This window comes from Macaca fascicularis, chromosome 9, assembly GCF_037993035.2.
Source record: "Macaca fascicularis isolate 582-1 chromosome 9, T2T-MFA8v1.1".
NCBI classification, from domain to species: domain Eukaryota; kingdom Metazoa; phylum Chordata; class Mammalia; order Primates; family Cercopithecidae; genus Macaca; species Macaca fascicularis.
This window is the reverse complement of record NC_088383.1, coordinates 142,229,278-142,252,640: the sequence shown is the minus strand read 5'-3', so window position 1 is coordinate 142,252,640 and position 23,363 is coordinate 142,229,278. Positions and strand designations below refer to the sequence as shown.

The 23,363-nt window shown below is 56.7% G+C and overlaps 1 protein-coding gene across 7 annotated transcripts in view; it reads right to left on the bottom strand.

Moving 5' to 3' along the window:
* KNDC1 (kinase non-catalytic C-lobe domain containing 1) overlaps positions 1-23,060 on the bottom strand; it is a 65,636-nt gene extending 42,576 nt beyond the window's left edge. For 2 of the 7 annotated variants that reach the window (XR_012418306.1, XM_065521660.2), the window contains exons 1-3: positions 22,728-23,060; positions 15,197-15,395; positions 14,538-14,596 (exon numbers count right to left, since the gene is read on the bottom strand). Coding sequence is in view for 6 of the 7 variants with exons in the window: in XM_065521660.2 (XP_065377732.1) it covers positions 14,538-14,596; positions 15,197-15,395; positions 22,728-22,829 (360 nt within the window). In the remaining variant the exon portion in view is untranslated. Of the gene's footprint in view, positions 1-133; positions 280-1,578; positions 3,068-14,537; positions 14,597-14,886; positions 15,396-22,727 lie in introns of those variants that run through there. The other 5 variants (XM_065521665.2, XM_065521666.2, XM_065521663.2 and 2 more) reach the window with 5 other exon arrangements.
* Positions 23,061-23,363: the final 303 nt, after the last annotated feature.

The window sequence follows — 23,363 nt, the reverse complement described above, 5'->3', positions numbered from 1 at the left end:
CGCACCCGCGTCCTGGGCTGGCCGAGTAGACACACACCCGCGTCCTGGGCTGGCCAAGTGGACACGCACCCGCGTCCTGGGCTGGCCGAGTGGACACGCACCCGCGTCCTGGGCTGGCCGACTGGACACGTACCTGCGTCCTGGGCTGGCTGAGTGGACAGGCACCTGTGTCCTGGGCTGGCTGAGTGGACATGCACCCGTGTCCTGGGCTGCCCTGGCCCCAGGCGTCTCCCTGGGTGGTCTCGAGATGTCGTCACAGAACCCTGAGACCTGCCTCTCCATTCCGTCGTGAGGTCCAGGGTGACCAGGGAGCGTCCAGTCTTCACAGAAAGCCCTGCATCCCGGGGCCCCAGGCCAGCTGGTCATCCTGGCCGACTCCCCCTCTCTGCCAGGGTCTGTCTCAGGGTCAGGCTGCAGGGACCCAGCCAGATCCCAGGGCCCCTGACTCCACCTGAGCCCAGCTCCAACCACCATCACCAAGTTCATCCAATTCTGCCTCAAACTCCTTTTTCTCCTGAGATGTCTTATTTAAGCAAGACAGAAAGTGTCACAAAGAAACCAGGAGCACGCAGCACCCCACACTTTCTTCTCTGGGGCATGAACGGCACCTCGCAGACGGCTCCACTTCCACAGTCTGGGGGGTGTGTGTGTGTGTGTTGTGGACGGTCCTGGGGCTTCCCAGTCTAGACATGGGCACACATGCAGACATATACGTGCACACCCAGCACACACAGGCAGCTGGACACGCATCTCTTCTCTTTCCCGAGCTGCACTCTGCCCTGCATCCTGGCTTTTTCACGGCATGAATCTCCTTCCAGGTCAGGAACCCAGACTGACCTTCTCTGCCCCATGCCTGGCCCTGCCTCCCCGCAGGCCGGTTTCTGCTTCTCCTCTACTCTCTCCCTCCTGCGCCCTGCCTGGTGCCCTGGGGCAGCCCACCTGGCACACCAGCCAGGCCCCCGGCCATTGGCCATCCCCACAGACTCCCTGCTGTGCACGTGCTTCTGGTAGGGGACCTGGCACCTGCCCGTCCCCTCACGGCTCGCCTGGCACTGGCCACAACCACCACCTCTGCCTTTGCACCTTGGGCCAGGAGCCCCAATGGCTGCTCCGCTGCCAACTCCTGGGGTCTCCTGTGCCATCCTGGGGGGACCTGCCACACTCTCGTGCCCGGGCTGGGATCCGCCTCCCTGGGGGACCTGTGACATGCGTGTTTGGGCACACAGGGTCCATCCCCTCCGCTCTGATGCCGCTGTGGGTGCTTCTCATGTTCTGTTGTCATGACCGACGCTTCGGTGGGGGCCCCGTGTGGCGTCGGTGGGGGCCCTGTGTGACGTTGGTGCAGCCACGTCAGGTGTGCGAAGCCTCAATTCCAGGAAGGGGGACGCTGGGTCCCAGGTCACATCCACTTACAATTCTGACAGCTGTGACAAACCCTCCTGATAAATGACTGACCGGTTTACTCAGCAGCCGCAGCCGAAGCACCAGTCTCCGCAGCTTTGCCAATCTGTTAGGGGAAACTCACTCGCCGAGTTAATTTGCATTTTTGTAATTATGAATGAGACCAAGCATCTGTTCGTATCGACTCGCAGTTTTAATTTTTCCCTCTAAATCCCCATGCAAGGACTGTGCTTTCTCCGCTGAGGTGGGGCTTCCGGGTGGCTGTGCACATCAGGGCTCGCCTCAGCCTGGTCGCTGCACATGCTCGCTGCGTCTGTTGCCGGCTTCTGACGTTGTTTATGCGTCTTCTCGCATCCCAGAGCTCTACACTCTAACGTGTGGAATCCAACCTGTTTGTGTTTGGCAGCTTTGTAGGAGGATGTTCTCCACCCCGAGGCGACAGGGTCAGCTTTCCTTTGTTTCTGATAATATTTTTATAATTTTAAAATATCCAGACCTAATCCGTTTGCAGCCTCACTCTCTGGGGTGTGAACTTGGAGAGCACCCTCCGGCTGGCACCGTGAGGAAGGACCCCTCCTGCCCCGAGACGCTGTCCTTGCAGCCGCGGAGCCTCAGATCTCCGGGTCTCTGCATGGCCGCGGGAGAGTGGCCCCTCGGAGCCCAGAGGACGCAGTCGGCCCTCAAGGTGCAGAGCCGTACGGGGCCCGCCTTGCATCGCTGCAGGGAGCTCAGCATTTCTGCCTTCTGGAAGCTTCTGGCCTGAAGGGCGGTGCGCCCTGAAGGAGGGAAACACAGCTGTGTACCACCGGCGGGGTCAGGAGATGGCGACACACAGAGAAACAGATTCCTGTGGGAAACTGTGCTGGAATCAGAAGCTGCAGTATTTGACGAAGCCGCCAGCTTTCTGTGGGAAGACTGTGCCGGAATCTGAGAAACCGCAGTATTTGAGCTGCTGGCTAAGAGCAGCTGTTTGAGTGAGTTCCCTGGGGGTTGTGTTGTCAGGGAAGGCCCCTTTCAGGAAACAAGGACATCAGAGGCCCCAGGGCAGCGGGATAAGGCTGGACCGCGGGCAGGCGTCTAGCAGAGGAAGGGAGGGTGGGGCCTGCTCTCCAGGCCTGTGGGCCAGAGAAACTGGAGGCTGTCCTGGGAGCACCAAGTGGCCCTGCCTGGCTGGGCTTGGCCGTCAGTGGAGGGGAACAGGCCAGAGGGAGGCTGATCAGGCATGAAATGATCACACCTCGGGCCACAGGGCGACGGGGAGCCGGGTCGAGGAGATGGACGTTGCAGCTTCCTGCTCCAGGCCTCAGTGTGGTCTGAGCCTGTAGCTCCCACGGCGCCTGCACTCACGATGGGCATCCCCGTGGCTCTCGCCTCAAGTGGGGACAGGGCCTGGCCACCCACGGGAAGTGGACGCAAAACCCCCCTCGAGATGCGATTCCTGAGCAAATGTGCTCAAGCCAAACGGGCTTCGGTTCAGCACTGGTTAAAGTTTTTCTCCAAATTGAAAAGGCCCCTCTCTAGCGGGTAGGAAGTAGGTTCCACTCTCCCGAGTCTCACTTCAGGAAACCCCTCCTCTGCTCTGCCGGAGATCCCTGGATCAGGGTCTGGGTCAGCCTGGGAGGCTCTTCGTGGCCCTGGGAAGCACTTCCGGTGGACCTGAGGTGACCTGTTTAGAGAAGTGCTGGCTGCAGCACTCAGCGCGGTGGGCCCGTCGCAGCCCGGGCCTCAGGAGGGCACCATGAACACGCACCGGGGGCTCCAAGGGCCGCCTGGGCCCAGACAGGGCCTCGCTGGCCAGGGCTCTGCAGACAAATGGCTGAGCAGATTTGGGACAGGAACCCCACAGAAGGGGCTGGAGCACCCTGCCACACCAGGAAGTGGGTCGGAGCCCAGCAGAGCTGGGTGCCAAGGACCGGGGTGCCTTCTGAGCTTCAGTTGGCATCAGCAGAATGGACCAAATCCCATCAAAGACGTGTGAATCTTAAATTCATAAAATCATAAAACCAAGCTCACTGGTTAGCGCTGGAGGACGCTGGATGCACTCGCTGCTTTGAAAACGGATGGATGGAGAGAAGGAGTCGAGCCTGCCACCTCCCTGTCCGCAGGGACCGTCTGCTGTGGCTGCCTGGTGTCAGTGAGGGTGGCTCTCCTGACAGTGGGAGCCCTGCTCACAAACTGAGGCAAGGACTACCGTGGTGGCTCCAAGGATTCATGGCGGCCACTGATGGCTGTCGGGGAGCAGAGGCCACACGCCCCTGATGGGCCCTGGTAGGAACCTGAGTCCGACAGCCCCTGACTACCCTGGACTTGGCCTCACAGACAAACCAGGTTTTCTTCAACAAAAACCATAAGGAAGAGAGTTGGGGGTGTGGGGTCATAAGAAACTCAGGAGGCACGAAGGCAGCCAGGTGTGTGGATCCCACTCAGATCCCGCAGGGAAATGGCTGGAAGAGCAAGATTTGGGCGGCAGAGGGGGGACCCGAACCCTCAGTCCACACCCACCCAGGCTGGGAGTGGCTGTGAACATTTCCAAGTGTGGCCGAGGCTTTGTGGTTACATGCTAAGAGGGGCCTGATCTTTTAGAGGTAAATCTGAGCCCAGTCAGTTGTGGGTCATTTCTGAGGCTGGGTGGAAAGTCTATTCCTTGAAACTTGCTGTAGTTTCGCTAATGTAGCTTCGCGTGTGCTGTTCTTATTCTCTCTTTTCTGTATGTTTAAAACATTTCATCGTGAACATTAAAAAATAAAAAGTACCACCCACCGAAAGCCTTGTTCTCACCCAAAGACTGAGAATCAATCCAGCGCTGCAGACATGCACCATGCTACACACGTGTGCCCGTGACACGTAACACACTACATGCATGCATGCATGCACACATCACATACATGCACACACCACACTGCACACACATGCATCCTACACACACACCATGATACACTCTTGTGCCCGTGACACATAACAGACTACATGCATGCACACACATACCACATACATACACACACCACACTGCACACACATGCACACACACCACACTGCACACACATGCATGCTACACACACTGTGATACACTCCTGTGCACATGACATGTAACACACTACATGCATGCACGCATACCACATTGCACACACATGCACGCTACACATACACCATGCTACACATGTGTGCCTGTGACACATACCACATGCATGCACACACCACATACATGCACACACCACACTGCACACACATGTGTGCTACACACACTCCATGCTACACACATGTGCCTATGACACATAACACACTACATGCATGCATGCACACACTATACCACAAATATGCACACACTGTAGTTCACACACAGGCATACTACACACACCACACAACACACATGTATGCACACTATGCAACACTCATGGCCACAACACACACCATACTACATGCACAGACACACCATATTACACACATCTGCCCATGACACACACCACACCACATGCATGTACACACCATGCAACACATGTGCTCATGACACACACTACGTGCATGCACACACAATACACACATGTGCCCATGATACACACCATACCACATGCATGTACACATCATGCAACATACGTGCTCATGACACACACCACACTATGTGCATGCACACACATTACACACATGTGCCCATGATACATACCATACTACATGCATGCACACACAGCATACATGTACAAGATGCATACCACAGTACATACACGCACACCATCATACACACATGTGCATGAAACACACCATACAGCATACTGCATACATGTGTGCACAACCCACTCACAGACATAGCATGCCATGCATGTGCACATGAGCACGACACACCACACTACATGCATGCACACACTATACTACATACATGCACACAGACGCCACACCACATACATGTGCACACAAACACTATATCATATTGCATGCATATGCACACACCTTGCACACACACACTGTACCACATACACATGCACATGACACACACTACACTGTATACATGTGCACAGAGACACAGACTCACAATTGGACATGGACGTGGATATATTCTCTGCCAGGCAGCAGCTGCATGGGTCCCCAGCAGAAGAGGGTGAGCAGAGGTTGGCACACAGCTGGGTGATCTACTGTGGGCTGGGTCAGCTGTCACGCAGGGCAGCAGGGAATGTAGACTCAGATGGCAGAGGCTGCATCTGAATTCTGGCCCTGCCATGGCCTGGCCAGGCCAGCTAAGGCACGTCTGCACATTTCTGAGCTGGGCTCAGCTTGATTGTGGACAGTGTTCCTTCCGAGTGGGCAGCAGCATTCTTGTCTGTGGCCAATGGCTTGAGCAGAATAACCCCAGATGGTATCTCCCTCAGCCTGGACACAGGGGTGCTGAGTAGCACCAAGCACAGCCCAGATCTCCAGGGGATCTAATACCTGAAGACCCAGAGAACATTTAGCAACACTACATCAAGTTTCAAGGAACAGGAGCAGGGCCAGCCTCTGTGGGCTACGGGTCAGGGAGGATTCCATGAAGGAGATGTGAGTGAAGCTATGAGAAGACAAGAGAGGACACTCCAGGACAAAGGAGCAACCTGGGCAAAGATGTGGAGGCAAAAGTGTGGACCAGAGGTTTGCAAACCTGGCTGAGCATCCAGATAGCCAGGGCCCACTGCACGTATGCCTACCAGGCACTGCACACACAGAGGGCAGGAGACCAGCAACAACCACTCCTGAGATCATGCTCTCAACAGTGATTCTCTCAGCCTTGAGAATAGAACTTAGCTCCATAGCACACGGAAAGCCAGGGTATTCATTCCTTCCCTCCATTCCCCTTTGTTTCCATCCAGGCACCTGGAATCCATCTGTCCACCCTCTATCCACTTATCCATTCATATGTGTGCCCATTCCCCATCCCCCATCCATCCATCCGCTTATCTATCCATCCACCCATCTAACTACATATCCACCCATCTATCAACCCATCCTCCACACATCCACCCACCCATCCATCCTCCATCAATCCACCCACCCATCATCCATCCACAAATCTACCCATCCATCCTCCTGTTCATCCACTTACCAATCCATGTATCTACCCATCCACCCATCCATCCATTCACCCATCCATTCATCCATCCATCCATCCATCCATCCATCCATCCATCCATCCATCCATCCACCCAGCCATCCATCCATCCATCCATCCATTCACCCAGCCATCCAGCCATCCACCCATCCATCCACCCATCCATTCATTCATCCATCCATCCATCCATCCATCCATCCACCCACCCATCCATTCACCCATCCATCCATCCATCCACCCATCCATCCACCCACCCATCCACCCACCCATCCACCCATCCATCCATCCATCCACCCATCCATCCACCCATCCATCCATCCATCCATCCACCCATCCATCCACCCATCCATCCACCCACCCAACCATCCACCCACCCATCCATCCATTAATCCACCCATCCATCCACTTAACTGCCCATCCACATGTCCATTCACCCATCCACCCACCCATCCATCTACATATCTGCCCATCTACCTACCCACCATCAACCCATCCTCCACCTGTCTGTCCTCTACTAATCCATACACTCATCTGTCCATTCACCCATCCATCCACACATCCATCCCTATCTGCCTGTTCATCCACCCATCCACCCACCTATCCATCCTCCACCCATCCATCCACCCATCCACCCATCCATTCATTCATTCATCCATCCATCCATCCATCCATCCATCCACCCATCCATTCACCCATCCATCCATCCATCCATCCATCCATTTACTCACCCATTCATCTACTCATCTGTCCTCCACCCAAACATCCACACACCCCATCCACCCACCCATCCATGTGCCTGTTCATCCACCCATCCATCCACTTACCCACCCATCCACCTATTCATCTACCATCCACCCACCCATCCATCCACTCATCCATTCATCTACCCATCCACCCACTTACCCATTCATCCTCCATACATTCATCCACCCACCCACCCATCCATCCACTTATCCATCCAACCACATGTCCATCTACCCATTCACCCACCCACCCATCCATCTACCCATCCATCCACATATCCACCATCCACCTGTCCACCCATCTATCCACTCACCCATCCATTCATTTGTTCATCCACTCATCCATCCATGTATCCACCATCCACCTACTCATCCATCCACATATCCACCATCTACCTTTTCATCCACCCATCCACCCACCATCCATCCACCCATCCACCTATCCATCCACATATTAACTATCCATCTGTCCATCCAACTATTCACTTACCCATCCATCCACATATCCATCATTCATCTGTCCATTCACCCACCCACCCGCCCATCCATCCACCTACCCGCCCATCCACCCACCTACCTACCTGTCCACCCACCTGTCCATCCACCAACCCATTCATCCACATATCCACCATCCATCTGTCCATCCACCCATCCACCCACCCAGCCATTTAGCCATCCATCCACATATCCACCTGTCCACCAATCTTTCCACCCACCCATCCATCCACATATCCATCATCCACCCATCCACCCACTCATCCATCCACATATCCACCACCTACCCGTTCATAATCCCATCCACCCACCCATCCACACATCCACCCATCCATTCACAAATTAACCATCCATCTATCTATCCACCCTCCATCCAACCATCCATCCATCTGTTCATCCACCCATCCATTCACATACCCACTATCCACCCATTTACCCATTCATCCATCCACATATCCACCATCTACTTGTTCATCCACCCATCCATCCACCCATCCATCCGCATATTAACCATCTATCTGCCCGTCCACCTATCCACCACCCATCCATCCACATATCCACCATCACCTATCCATTTACCCATCCACCCGCCCAACCACCCACCTATCCACCTATCCACCTACCTGTCCATCCACTCATCCATCCCTCCATTCATCCATCATCAATCATCTATGCTCCAACCATCAATCTATTTATTTAGAAAATAACTTAGCAAATAACCTTCTGGCTAGTTGTTGGTTGACACTGCCTGCTACACACCTGGTGGAATCAGCAACCTTCTCACTCACCGCCTGCCCTTCTGTGTTGGAAGCTCCCCGTCTTCATTTAGTGAACCCTACTCAACCTCAGGTCCCAGTTTAAACTCCACCTTCTCACAGTGGCCTCTGGAGGCCTCTGATGCAAACAAGAGCCTTGGAGCTCCATTCTCACATCCCAGCACTATTGGATCCCCAGCCTGTGGGTCTCACATCAAGTCTGTCACCTGTGTAGACCGGAACCAGCAAGAGGCAGGACCCCACTCACCCTGCTCTCTGTGAGCCCAGACACTCGCTAAGCCTGCATGTCGGGGATGAATGCCAAGCAAACAGGCCAGCAATGGGGGAGGAGTCTGAGTCTTCCAGGCCAGGCCACTGAGCCCACCGGTGCTCAGGGCAGCAGGGTGGAGAGGGGAGCCGCATGGGGTGGAGGCTGGAGAAGTTAAGAAGAGAATGAAAATGACACATAAAAGCCCTAGTGTGTTTGGAAGTTTAGAGACGACTGTTGGAAATAAATGCTTTCCATGGCCACACAGAATAAATCTCACACCCGGACGCTGGGCGGAGGACCAGCCACCCATGGCCACATAGAATAAATCTCACACCCGTGGTGCTGGGCGGAGGACCGGCCACCCATGGCCACATAGAATAAATCTCACACCCGTGGTGCTGGGCGGAGGACCGGCCACCCATGGTCACATAGAATAAATCTCACACCCAGACGCTGGGCGGAGGACCAGCCACTAAAGACAAGTGCTGCATGAGCCTGCCCACCCACAGGAGGCACAAAAACAGGAAAATCACAACCTCTGCTCTGTGCTGTCCGGACAGTGACCCGGGGGACAGGCAGGGGCTGCTGCCGTCCATCTGGGTGCTGCTTACACAGATGTTCAGTGTGAAAATCCATCAAGTTGTATGTTTGTGATATATACATTTTTCTGCATGTATATCTCAATAAAAAGTAAGAAAAAACCAATCTGTTCACATTGTTAAATAACTAAGGGGTAAAGAAGAACTCCCAGTGGAAATAAAAAAATTAGAAGTAAATGATAATGCAAACATTATATAGTAAAACTCACAGGATGCAACAAAACTTACATGTTGAGGAACATTCATAGCCCTAAGTGCTCTTACTGATACTGGAAAGGAAGAAAAGCTGAAAGCCAATGACCTAAATGTCCAGCTCAAGTCAGAAAAGGGATGGATCCTAAACTCAGAACAAGGAAAGGAAAGAGAGAATGAAAAACAAGAATCAATGGAAAAGAAAACACAGACGCGCCAGGAGCGCAGACGGGACACAGAGGAGGCTCTTCGGAAAAATGAATGTACTAAACAAGCCCTAGTGAGACTGAGAAGAGAAAGCACAAATTAACTGTCCAGTCAGAGAATCAGGGCAACCTGCGGCCAGCGCAGCGGCTGAAGAGGAGAGCACCTGCAGCTGAAGGCCGGATATTTTACAAACATAAAAAGTAGACCCACAGCTGACTCAGTAAGAAACACCAGAGATCAGTCCTGTAAGCCTTTTTATAAGAGGTGGGATCTCACTCTGCTGCTCAGGGTAGAGTGCACTGGTGTAATCTCGGCTCACTGCAACCTTCAACTCCTGGGCTTCTGCCTCAGCCTCCTGAGTGGCTGGGGCTACAGGTACATGCCACCATGCCCAGCTAATTTTTAAAATTTTGTGTAGGGACAGGGTCTCACTTTGTTGCCTAGGCTGGTCTCTAACTCTGGCCGTCAAGTCATCCTCCTGACTCAGCCTCCACAAATCTCCCTGTGCTGGGATTCTAGGGGTGAGCCACTGTGCCCAGCCAGTCCTGTAGCTATTAAAAACTGAGCAGTAGTTAAAAATCTTTCCTAAAGAAAACAGATGGCCCTGTAAGTGAGTTTTACCAGACTTTCAAGGAACAGATCATCCCATTCTTATAGAACAATCCTGAGGCCAACACCAGTGAAAACATCAACAGAATGGAAAATCGCCAGTCCGCTCAAACATGCACAAAAATCTGAAGCAAGCACTAGTAAGTCAAATTAAACAGTGTATAAGAAAGACAAGACACTTGGCCAATTTAGATTTTTCTATGTAAGAAAGGATGATTTAATATAAGAAAATAAAGATGTGACTATGAGAATCTTAATGAAGAAAAAATTAAAGGATCATGTCAAAGGATGCAGAAGAAACATCTTGTAAAATTGACACACACATTCACGATAAAACTCAGCATCGAGGGGACTCGTGGTGGAGGCAGGCACCATTCTGGATGAGGAAGGTGAAAAGCACTGTTTTTAGAACGGGGGATGGGGAGAGTGGCCAGTTTCTCCCTGAGATGGGACAGCTCAGCCTCACTCCGCTTCTGTTCCTTGCAGCACTGAGTAAGAGAAGGAAAGAAAAAGTGTAGCAGGACCACGGGATGGGAGGAAAGACACTTGTTTTTTTGTCAGTGATTAATCAGTTAAATAGGAAAACTGAAAGAATCTGAAAGTTATTAGAAATATTAAAAAAAACTTTAGCAAGATGGCTGGATGTAAAATAAAGATATTAAAGTGAATTGTGGCCAGACACAGTGGCTCATGCCTGTAATCCCAGCACTTTGGGAGGCCAAGGTAAGAAAATCACCTAAGCCGAGGAGTTCGAGACCAGCCTGGGCAACATAACACGAGCCTTCCTCTACAAAAATAAAAATAAAGACATTAGCTGGGCGTGGTGGCGTGTGCCTATAGTGTCAGCTACTCAGGAAGCTGAGGTGGGAGGATTGCTTGAGCTCAGAAATTTTAGGCTGCAGTGAGCTATGCCACTGGGCTCCACCCTGTCTCAAAAGAAAAAAAGTGCATTTCATTTCTGTAGACTAGCAACAAACAAACAGGAAAACGTAATTAAAAAGAGGGCAATTGGCCGGGCCCAGTGGCTCATGCCTTTATTCCCAGCACTTTGGGAGGCCAAGGAGAGAGGATCACTTGAAGGCAGGAGTTCGAGACCAGCCTGGGCAACAGAGCGAGACCCTGTCTCTACAAAAATTTTGAAAAATTAGCTGGACATGGTGGTACATAATTGTAGCCCCACCTACTTGGGAGGCTGAGGTGGGAAGATCACTTGAGCCCAGGAGGTGGAGGCTGCAGTGAGCCGTGATTGCTCCAATGCACTCCAGCCTGGGTGACAGAGCAAGACCCTGCCTCAAAACCAAACCAAAACAAAAAGAGGACAATGAATTTTAGAATAGAATCAGAAAACATCACATTCCTGAGGAAAATCTAATAAACGATATCTAAGACCCCTACAGCAAAACTTTGCAATGTTAAACTAACTTCAGGTGGATGAAATGTGAAACAAAACTTAAAACTCCTGGTAGAAAATAGTAGTGACTATCGGCTCAACCTTGAAACAGGAAAGGTTTCTTGTGAAGGTTAGACCCCAACGGAAGAAGAACCATTAAAATATTTGATGATGTTAAAATTGAGCAACCACTTTTCGGCAGAGGACACCATCAGCCAGCTTTTCTCCAAGTGTGGCTCAAGAGGTTAAGCTCTTTCTGTAACGATGCTGAGACGGCATTCGCCTCGGTCACTCCCCCTCCCTCCCGAGCGGACAGTGGAGTTAGGGTTAGGGCTGGGGTTGGGCTTGGGGTTGGGGCTGGGGCCACGCGACGTGTTATCACAGCCGACTGAATGCAGAAGCTGCCGTGAAAATCCAGGCGTTTTCCACAACCCAGACGTGAAAGATTTACAAATACGCAACCCAATGCCACTCTTCTCACTAATTTTGGAGGGAAAATATTCTTCATAAAAGTGTTATGTATGCTAACATACAATGGGCATTGTGGTTTTTAAATGAATTAATAGTTAACTTAAAATGTCTTGGTTTTAATTTATAACATCATAAATATGAAGAGACAGAACTCACATAAGCAAACAGGGGAGTCAATACATTTTAGGGTTATAAACCTTCACCAGAGAGGCACTCCTCACCACATCCCCTATGACGCAGGAAAGAGATGCAGCGCGGTGCCCTCCCATGCACGAGACCCCAGGCTCCTGCATCCTGCAGAAGCCAGACCCCAGGCCAGACCCCAGATCCCAGGTCCCTACCACGTCCACGTCCTGTGGGAGCCAGCGATCCTCACACTGTGCTCTCCAGCGTGTGGCTGGGGGAGTTCCAGGAACAGATGTACGTCCACCTGCCCCACGAGCCACACTTCCTCCTGGGCACACACCCTAGAGAAACCTCGCCCAGATCTGTTCTTGGTGTACACACCAGGAAACACCTGCACCCCTTGGTGCCCCCACAAGCGGGGATTTAAACGTGGCCTTCACCTGATGGGATAACACACAGCAGGTGGCACATTATGGCCACACACTGCTCTGCAGATGAAGTTTAACAAGAATACATAAATTAAGTCCCGGAAAATCACACATGGCCTGGACTCTTTTCAGAAAGTTAAAAACGGTGCCAATGAAACAATAGGACTTGGAGGAATGAGCAACGCAGGATAAAAACGAAGGAATGAGAGTCCCACGGGGGAACCACAGAGTGGGGGGGCCAGGCACGGGCTGGGCTGAGGTCACGTCCAGGTCTGAGCTGGATTACGATGTGACTAGGAATGCAAGCACAAAACTAAAACACCCTCACGTGCAACAGGAATCACAGCCACCAGGTCACGTGCCACATCACAGCCACGAGGCCACACCCACATCACAGCTACCAGGCCTCGTGCCACATCACAGCCACCAGGCCACACCCACATCACAGCCACCAGGCCACGTGCCACATCACAGCCACCAGGCCATACGCCACATCACAGCCACCAGGCCATGTGCCACAGGGGCTTGGGTTCTGGACACTGGGGTGCACTAAAACATAGGACTCCCGCAGCAGAGGCCCCGTGGGGCACCCTGCCCGCCTCCCAGGGCAAAGGGCACCAGGCTCACTTGTTTCAAAGTGAAAGTAAGAGGGACAAGGGGAGCCATCCCAAAACTCTTCTTTTCTTGTTTTTGAGACAAGGTCTTGCTCTGCTGGCCAGGCTGGAGTGCAGTGGTGCCATCTCGGCTCACTGCAGCCTTGACCTCCTGGGTTCAAGAGATCCTCCTGCCTCAGACTCCCGAGTAGCTCGAACCACAGGCATGCACTACTGCGTCCAGCTAATTTTTGTGTTTTCAGTAGAGATGGGGTTCGCCATGTTGGCCAGGCTGGTCTCGAACTCCTGGGCTCAAGTGATCCACCTGCCTCGGCCTCCCAGAGTGCTGGGATTACAGGAGTGAGCCCCCACGCCTGGCCCCTAGACTCTACTTTCAAGGTCAAATTTTAAGGTCATGACACAGCCGATGGGCTTTTATTGGGAAGATCTTTGAGTTCCTAGTTACTTGTTTATTTGTAAAGGATTGCGTTATTTTCTCTGCCATGGGCTTTGTGACAGTAGGAACCACCAACGCGCCACTCCCTGCCCGGGGACAGAGCCCAGCCTGATGGACGGACCAAACCTGAGGGCCGCAGGGTGACTCTGCCCCTTTCCAGCCAGCCACGCAGGTGCTGACCCCGAGCTGCTGGGCTGTTGCCCGACTCGTCCCACACAAAGGGTTCCTGAGGGGCTACACGGGGGTCTGCTCTGGGAGCAGCAGCCTCTATGACTCGGGCGATGAGGCCCCCAGGGTGGCCCACGCCCACACCCATGCCCGGAGCTGTGCTTGGAGGCCTTGTGTCTCTGCAAAGGCTGTGAGTGACCCGGCTGCTAACTCCCTCAGAGGAGCTGTGATTCCCCGCCGACCATCACTGGTCATTTTGGTCACTTTTAACGTGTTAAGTGTAGTAAGTTCGCATTCCAGAAAACATGCTATAAAACGATAATGACGACAAATGTGGCCGAAGCCGTTGCTCCCACAGTCTGTGTGGACCCGCAGAGGACACTGCAGGGGACGAAGCTGGGTGTGTCCCAGAGGCCGTCCCTACAGCCCAGTGAACCAGGCTCTGCTCCTGGCCAGAGGCCACTCACAGAGGCTGCCCCAAGGCAGGCGCGTTTCTGAGTTAATGGCAGAGGCCACCTTAGAGGTAAAGGGGGGGCGTGGCGCGTCACCCCCACCGGCACTTACCTCAAAGGTGTTCCCAGTCACGTCGAACTCCGGGGGAACGAAGGCGCCCTCAGGGTCGTCTTAGGGAGGAGAGAGAGAAGGAGAGAAGGGCTTCTAGTCACACCTGTGAACCTGAACCCGCCAGCCGGGAAGGTCCCCTCCCCGCAGACCTGGCGTCCCCAGACCATTTTAGGCTGCGAAAAAGGGAAATGAGCTCCTTAACGGTTACGGTGGGAAATGGGTTCCAAAGTGGAAGAGGGAAGGTGACATTCACCAGGGAAAAGCAGCTCCCAGGCAGGGCCCACGCAGTGGGAGCAGGTGGCCCACCGAGGCAGGGGTGTCCCACCCTCCCGGGCCGGCGTCCACTCACAGCAGGGCCTGCGGGACTGGCCCGGGGGAGACAGAAGAGGCGCACGGCCTGCCCTTAGGGGAAGTCCCGAGCGGAGCGGGGCTGGGGTGGGTTGAGTGTCCCTCTGGCGTCTGAGGGTGGGTTTGACTGCCCCGGCCCAGCAGGCACCCCACGGACCCTCGGCCACTCTCCAGCCTGAGTCCCTCCTGAGGAAGAGAAGGTCTCCACAGGAAACCCGGGTCCAGGCACACTCCCAGCGTCTGCCCCCGCAGAGCCTGTGCTCACGTCCATCCCGAAAGGCACCTCCGCCCCGTGCCCGCGGCCGCCTCACCGCTGAGCTGCTCCATGAAACACACGTTCCCGCTGGTGTTGAAGGCCAGGGTGTCCGGCGTGATGCACAGGCTCTGGAAGATGGCGGCGTGGGCCACACTCCGCATGGACAGGCTGCACTCCAGGCACACGGCCCAGGCTTCCTGCTCGCTGAGGCCGCGGTCCCGCAGGGAGAGGATGTCAGCCAGAGACACATTCTCCTGTCAAGACAGGCCCTGGCCGTGAGCCCGGCAGGACCCTCAGCCGCACCCCGGCACCCCTGCCGAGACGATTCCACGGGGAAAGGGACGGCTCGTGGCAGGGTTTCAACGCGTGGGTCAGGGAAAGGGCTTCAGGCCACGTCTCGTTTTGTTTCAAGAGTCGTCCTGCTGTTCCCTGGACGTCAGAGTCATGGAACATTTGGTGGCACCATCAGTGGGTTGCCTGGAGCAGGTGTCTGCTCCTGGAGCCTGGGCACGGGGCCTTCCTCTTGGAGGCTCGGCCAGAGCTGCTGGGTCACCTGCTCCCTGGGGCACCCCTGACCCCACAGGCTCACGGCTCGACCGGCCTGTGGAGGCTGCCAACAGATGAGGAGGTGACTGAGTCGAGATCCCCAACTGTGGACTTGTGCAGAGCTAATGGGGCGTGACGCTGACACACTCACACAACGCACAACCATACGCGCTGCCAACATTTGTTCCAGGCAGTTCACACCGAGGACACAATCACGGCGGTTCCCTCCACATGGCCCGGCCACCCCCATGTGGACCCACCTCCAAATCTGAGTGGGCTCCTGGACTCCGTGAGGGCTCAGCTGTGACCATGATGGCTGCCACCAACACCCACACCCCCATGAACATGCACACGCACAAACATCCCCACCTAGCACACGTGTGCTCACCCTCACACAGATACACACATCCCCATACATGCATCCCACACGGACACACGACAACACAGGGCACGCTCATACATCGACACTCAGATGCTGGTGCAAGGTGTGTGCACACTCAGTCTCACCACTTCAGTTCCACCACTACTCACACACACTCAGTCCCACCGCTTCTCACACATAGTCCCACCGCTACTCACACTCACACTCAGTCCTACCGCTTCTCACACTCACAGTCCCACCGCATCTCACACACACTCACAGTCCCACCATGTCTTACGCACTCACTGTCCCACCGTGTCTCACACGCACTCGGTCCCACCGCGTCTTACACGCACTCACGGTCCCATCGCTTCTCACACACACTCATGCAATGAGAACGGACAGCCTCATGCACACACAGACCTCACACTCACATACATACTACATGCCACTGCACACATGCCTAACACTGACCACTTGCAGGCACACTCAGACACATACATATACCCGCACACACGTACACACCCGTTCCCACGCTTGGTGCACACATCCTCACAGGAACACCCAAGGCTGCACAATCCACACTCGCACGTACCCGGATGTGGAGCTGAAGACCCTCTTGGGTGTGCTGCTCCCGGCCAGGGCACCCCATGTGCAGGTAGGAGGGGGTGGCTGGGGGATGCAGCCTGGATGCACGTGGGTGAGGTCAAGAAAGGCTCCAGACACGGGGCCTCAGAGGACAGGGCAGGTGAGGAGGAGGCAGAGGTCCCTTCTCCCCCATCCCTGACTTCCCCTCTCTCCCAGTGCACAGGGCAGCTCTGGCTCTACCGGTGCCACTGGGCTGAGGTCCTGAGAGGCACCTCCCACCTCTGGTCCCCCCACCATGCCCCAGCGGCTGGCACTGCAAGAGGACCTCCAGGCACAGGAAAGGGATGAAGGGCTCAAACCAAAGCAGGAGGCCAACAAGTGATGGAATCAGGGCACAGGCGCCCGGTGGGGCCTGGCCATGGGGCCGGGTCTGTGTCTGCCCATGGGGTCTTGGCACATCCCCCATCCATCTCCTTCTTGGGGTCCAGGGAGGGACTTGATGACATCATTACCCAGGCCCTTCCAGCTCTTTCTATCGCAGGAATCTCCCTGCCCTATTCCTGTGTTCGCTGATTGATCAAAGGTGTCTGATTTTCGCTCAAGCCTGCCGTCCTCTTTGCACCGCCCAGGACTCCTCAGGATTCCAGAGAGCCTGAAGCTCCCAGCGACACCTGTGGGGCTGGTTAAAGAGGCGCCTGGGCACTGCGCACACACAAACACATGCACACACGTGTGCACACCCATGCACCTGCACACACAGGCACACACGTGTGCACACCCATGCACCTGCACACACAGGCACACACATATGCACACACTCCTGTGCACTGGCACACACATGCACACAGCGCTACGTGCCCGCGCACACATGCCTGCAAACATGGGCACAGATGTGCACTAAGCGGTAAATAAGTCTGAGGACCCCATAGGTTGTGCTGCTTAGGAGGAAGGGAGCCAGCATGACACGTGTCTGAGCCGGTCCCTGTTCCCCTGCGGGGCCCTGGGGAGCCTTCTGGCTATTGCTCAGGGGTCAGGGGCCTGCTGCCAGCTCACACAGTGGTGTCGAGACCTGTGGACCTGGGAAGGGAGCCAGATCAGCCGTGCCAGCAGGGCCACTCCTCGCGCACAGCATGCCCTCCTGCTCAGACCCAGAGGGGAGACACCTGCCGGAGGGCAGCCCCCTCCTCCCCTCAGGGAAGCTGGACACCTGGAGCCCCTAGCGCCTAGAAGAGGCGGGCGTGTCTGAATTCCATAGGAGATTCTCTGGATGATTTTAGGGGTGAATTCCATGGGGTCTGTGGCTGAAGCCTCCCCTCAGGATTGTCTCAGCCCTTCTGGTGCACGCTGTCTAGAGGGTGGGCTTCCGCTCACACAGGGTCCAGAGCCACCCAGGGGGTCCTGTCACGTGCTGAGGGCTCCCAGGCCTGAACTCTGGGCCCCAGGTCACCTGCCCTCTGGGACCTGCAGACTCCGCCCTGTTCTGGCACAGGTGAGAGGAATTACTCCCGCGTGCCCGAATCCACAGTGGCTGGATGAGCGAGGAAGTGTGTCAGACAGGCCTAAGAGGCCGGAACAGGACGAGAGAGACTGGGAGAGACACAGGCGGCACTCACTAGCCTCGGGACCCCAAGTCCGCGGGGGCCCCACCCACATCCCAGCAGACACCCCCACGACCACCTCCGAGGTCAGGAGCCATTTGGGCATCCTACAGTCACCTCCAGAAGGGGCCCTTGGAGACCCTGGGGCTCTAAGCCTTGCTACCAGGTGGGTTCAAGTCCACAGCTGGGCCAGAAGGCTTTGTGCTCAAGTAAAATACGCCCAGCTGGGCTGCGGGGCTGCCGAGGTGGCCCGGACAGGAGTTTAATGGGCTGTGCAGACACTTGGGAAGGAGGTGACGTGCTGTGAATAGCAATGCCAGCCTCGGCTGGCGGACGCCTGTCTGTCTGCCCAGCGCCCCCTCCTGTGCACCTGCCTGCCCAGCACCCATGAGGGCCCCACGGCAGGCTGGGGCCTCGTGACTTTCCACACTTCAGCCTCTCCTGCCCCTGCTAACACAGTCTGACCTTGTCGTGGCTGGTCAGCCCTCAGTGACTCCGTCTGCCGGCACAGACCCAGCCTCTCAAGCAGGCCCAGAGGGTGCTTCACGACCCAGCCCAGCCCACCGACCACCCACCCTGCCCCTCGCCATCCCTAGCAAGGTGTGCCTGGGTGAGCCATGGGGTAGGTTGGAGAGCGAGGACCACCTAAGACCTGTTCCTAGCAGGGCAGGAAAGACTGGTCCCCGCTTTGCAATGGTGTGGCCACGAACTCCACCCCCATCCCAGGTGGGAGGAGGGATTTGGGAAGGCAGGTGGACATGAACCCCCAGGACTGGGCTGCTCTCCGGGACAGCAGCACATCAGCCAGTCCCTGGGTCTCAGAGGGCAGGGCACACTTCCCACCGGGGACCCTCATCTCATGAAAGTCCCCATTAGGGGCTTCTGTGCATTCAGAAAGCTCCAACACCCCCCGCCACGGCAGACTTTGAGCCAGGATAACACAGGGACGCCTGGATCATTTGGCACATTTCAAATCACTGTCTTATGACCAACTGATTCTTTCAGCCGTGGGATTCTAACGGGACCAATACAAAACTCCAGTCACCGCTGGGAGCGCTGGCTGCCAATCCCCAGAGGCTTCCTGACAGCCCTCTCCACACTGCCAGGGCCCCCCCACCACAAAACCACCTTCTCCTGACAGCCCTCTCCACACTGCCAGGGCCCCCCCCCCACAAAACCACCTTCTGGACAGTTCTCTCCACACTGCCAGGGCCCCCCCACCACAAAACCACCTTCTCCTGACAGCCCTCTCCACACTGCCAGGGCCCCCCCACCACAAAACCACCTTCTGGACAGTTCTCTCCACACTGCCAGGCCCCCCCACACACAAAACCACCTTCTGGACAGTTCTCTCCACACTGCCAGGGCCCCCCCACCACAAAACCACCTTCTCCTGACAGCTCTCTCCACACTGCCAGGACCCCCCCCCCCAACAAAACCACCTTCTGGACAGTTATCTCCACACTGCCAGGCTCCCCCCCATCCCCCACAAAACCACCTTCTGGACAGTTCTCTCCACACTGCCAGGCCCCCCCACAAAACCACCTCGGCTCCCAAGGTGCCTTCTGCTGTGAGCTCGTCCTGGCACAGATGCCATATGGACCCTGTAGAGGGAACATGCTCTTCTTTACTGGGAGCCTCCAGCTGTGTGCCCCTCCAGGCAGTAACTGCATCCTGTCCACCCTCAGATTCTGAGTGCAGCCTGACACCGGCACACAGGAGGTTCTGGGAGGCACTTGCTGAACTCCAGAAGGGTTGACAGTGCTGCCTGCCTCTCAGGGACCTGGGACACGTCCTGCTCTGGCACCCAAACTGGTGCACATGCTTTGTCTCATCTGCATCCCTGTGGGGCAGCCAGCACTGCCCATCCATCGACCCCGGCCGCCTGGCCTGTGTGCCTCTTCTGCAGCCACTGTTCTGTCTGGATCATGCTGTTCTGCCTCAGATCCCGTACTGCCATCCACAGTAGCTGAAATCTCATGGGAATCCCGGGAAGGACACTTCCTCCAGGAAGCCCTCCTTGCATCACCCCCACAGAACATCTCCTGTCTATTGTGTACTGGTGGTTCTTTGCCTGTGCTGACCCAGTGGTGCTGCCTGCAAGTGGCCAGGGATCCAATCCTCCAGGACCTGCTGGCCCACTTGCTGATGCTCTGGTGGGTTCCAGCTGACAATGTTCTCACACATGCACGGCCATGTGTCTCTGGGGCCCACACTATAGTGAAGTTGCTGGGACACAGGGCACTGGTGCCTTCTACTTTGCCAGCGAATGCTGGGCTGTTTTCCAAAGAGGCTGCTCCATTTGTCCTCCCACTGGCGCGAGGGAGAGCTGCTGCGACGTCCTTGCCAGCACACGCCGCTGTCCGCTCTTCAGTTCTTGCCAGCCTGGCGGTCTTGGGAAGGCATTCGTGGGGGTGTATTTTGCATTTCCCTGATTGCAATGAGCAAACATCTTTGCACATGTTCAGCAGCCATTTGGATTTTCTCTGGGATCATGTCAAGGGAGGGACATTCCAGGGGCTTTGGTGGGTGTCCATAAGGGTCTATTTCTTGGCCCCATCGTGGAGACAGCTGTTACAACTAGCTGTAGAATGAGTGAGCTCCTACATCTTACGCAGCCTGCATGTGTCCTGGGCCTGACGCCACCGTGCTTTCCCAGCAGCTGCCCTGCGCCCTTGGCCTTCCTGGCACTCTGGGATGATGATGCAGCCTCACCGTGCTCTCACCTCACCCAGGATGGTTTTCCAATGCAAGTCAGGTGCAGCCACGTGCCCTGATGGAGATTTCAGAACCTTCCAAGCCGAACATGTGCAGGAAGCAGAGTCTGAACGCCAGGGGAGTTCTGAGACACAGGACATGTTGGGCTCAGTGCTGGGCACAGGGTTGGGCCAGGGACCACCCCTGATGCTTTCCAGGAGTGTCTGCGATGGGCCCACCTGAACGTTCCCACTGCACGCTGCTAACCCCGCAGTGTCACCTGGAGGCCTTTGTGGCCATCACAGGATGGAGCCCCCACCCCAGCACTGTGCCAGGCGGGAGCTGTCCAGTCGACCGGAGGACACTGGTGTGTGCGTGGGGGTGGGGAGCATGCAGAAGGACAGCCTGTGGCTTCAAGTGGGCTCATGCCTGGTGCGGCATGTTCTGCATTCGGGGCACCGGCTGCTGCCTCCATGTGGAGCGGGGAGGCCCTCAAGGCTCAGGCCCCTGATCCGCAAAGGGGCTGTGGGAAGAGCTGCGTCCTCAGGGTCGCCTCAGAGTGATGAGGAGGCGGCCTCCTAACAGATACCCTGGGATGTATCCTGGGGCGTTTCTAAAGGCTGCGGGCTGCGCTTCCCTCTCGGTCAGAGCCACGGTGATCTTCAAAGCTTTACTGACTCCCCTGGCTGCTCCTCTCTACAGCCTTCAACTACACCAAATCCAGGCCATGGTGGGGGCGGGGGCAGCGCCAACCCCCGCACAGCCTCAGCAGTTTCTAGGTGGCTGAGCAGAGGGCCTCCTGGGGCTGAACCTTCCCAGAAGCACGGGGCTTCCACAGCAGAAACTCCCTATCCCTTCAGAGCCCACTGCCCTGGGGCAGCAGGTGGGGGCTGCCAGGGGGTGAGGCCCGGGGCTGCTGCACCCGGGATTCCCTGCTCCAGCCTCGCTTGGCCAGCTGTTTAAAGAGAGGGTGCCGCAGCATTCCATTAATGGCTGCAGGTGACGACGCTGTCACTGGAGACACAGGGGCCCAGCGTCTGGGCTCTTGCCTGTTGGAGGCTTGGCAGATCTCGAATCCCTGGAGGATGAGGGTCCCTTTGGGAGCTGCTGCATCCCTGGGGGGCCACCTCTCACGCTGCTGGGCCTGGCTTGTCCACTCCATCCCAGCCAAGCCAGAGCTGAGTTACAGGGTCAGACCCAGCCAAGGTGGGGTCTGGGCAGTCAGTGCTGTAGGGTGGGCGGTCCATGAGCAGAAGCGCCAGGGTATGCAGATGGCAGGCAGAGCCCCTCTGCACCTTGCGGGGTAGGGGGGTCTTGGGTGAAGGCCCGGAGACCCAGAGAGAGGGAAGCACCTCTCAGTCTGGGGGGGCGGTCGTCCAGCGCTCTCCCCAACCCCGACTCCTGAACCTCAGCTCTGAGGCCTCCTGTGCCGCGCCTGACTGGGCTCTGCTGCCCTGCGCCCCGCTGGCCTCCTGGGGCCCGGCAGGGAGTAAGCAGACCCCCTACCGTCCTCCTTGCTGCCCCCACACTGTCCCACCAGGGTTTCCACCAGGAGCCACGGCGCGCCAACTTCTGCAGGGGCTGCCCACCCGCCGCCGTCCCGTGCGCATTAGCGGGTGCTGTCCCCTCCAGGTGAAAATCCTAACGCGGGGCTGAGAACGGCGGTGGGACCCCCTCGGCCAAGGAGGGCGCCTGGGGAGGCGGGAGCTCACAGCCCCTCCCGGGTCCACCCCCCGGGCGCTCTCCGCGGAGCCCTCAGCGGCGGAAGGGGCCCCCCAGTGGGGCCGGGGGCTCACCTCGTCCTCGGGGAGGGTGGGCAGCGGCTCGAAGTCGTAGAAGTCCAGGTCTTTGCCGTCCTCCTCGTAGAGATCCGCCGCGGCTGGGTCCATGGCCTGCATCCTGCGGCCGCGCCGCGCACCGGCCCCGGGGCCTCCGGCAGGGCTGGGCTGGGCTCGGCTACGCGCACCCCGGCTCCATGGAGACGCGCCCGGCCCTCGCCCGCCCCCGCCCGCCCGCAGCTGCCGCAGTGTCTCCGGGGGACGCGGGCAGGGATACGGGGCGGGCCCCGGGGGCGCGGGGGCTGCGCGGCGCTGTCCGGACCCAGCGCCCAGGGGACGTCGCTCCTTCCTGGGGGAGGCACCGGGGGCGGAGCCAGGCGTGTGGCCTCCGTGGGGAGGCCCGGGGTCTGCGCCCCACCTGGGCCCCAACGGTCGAGAGGCGGAGTCGGCGCCCAGGAGAGCTCGGACGGGCCGACCCCCTTGCCGCCTCCCACCTCCCCCGCCCACCCCCGCTGCCGCCGGGCGGGGCTGCCGCAGTCCCGGGGTGGCCTCTGCAGAAGCGCTGGGCAGGGCAGGGCCGGGCGGGGCCGCAGGGGGCGGGGCCCGGGAGGGGCGGGGCGGTCGCTGGGCCGGGGTCCCTCCTGAGCGAGGGTC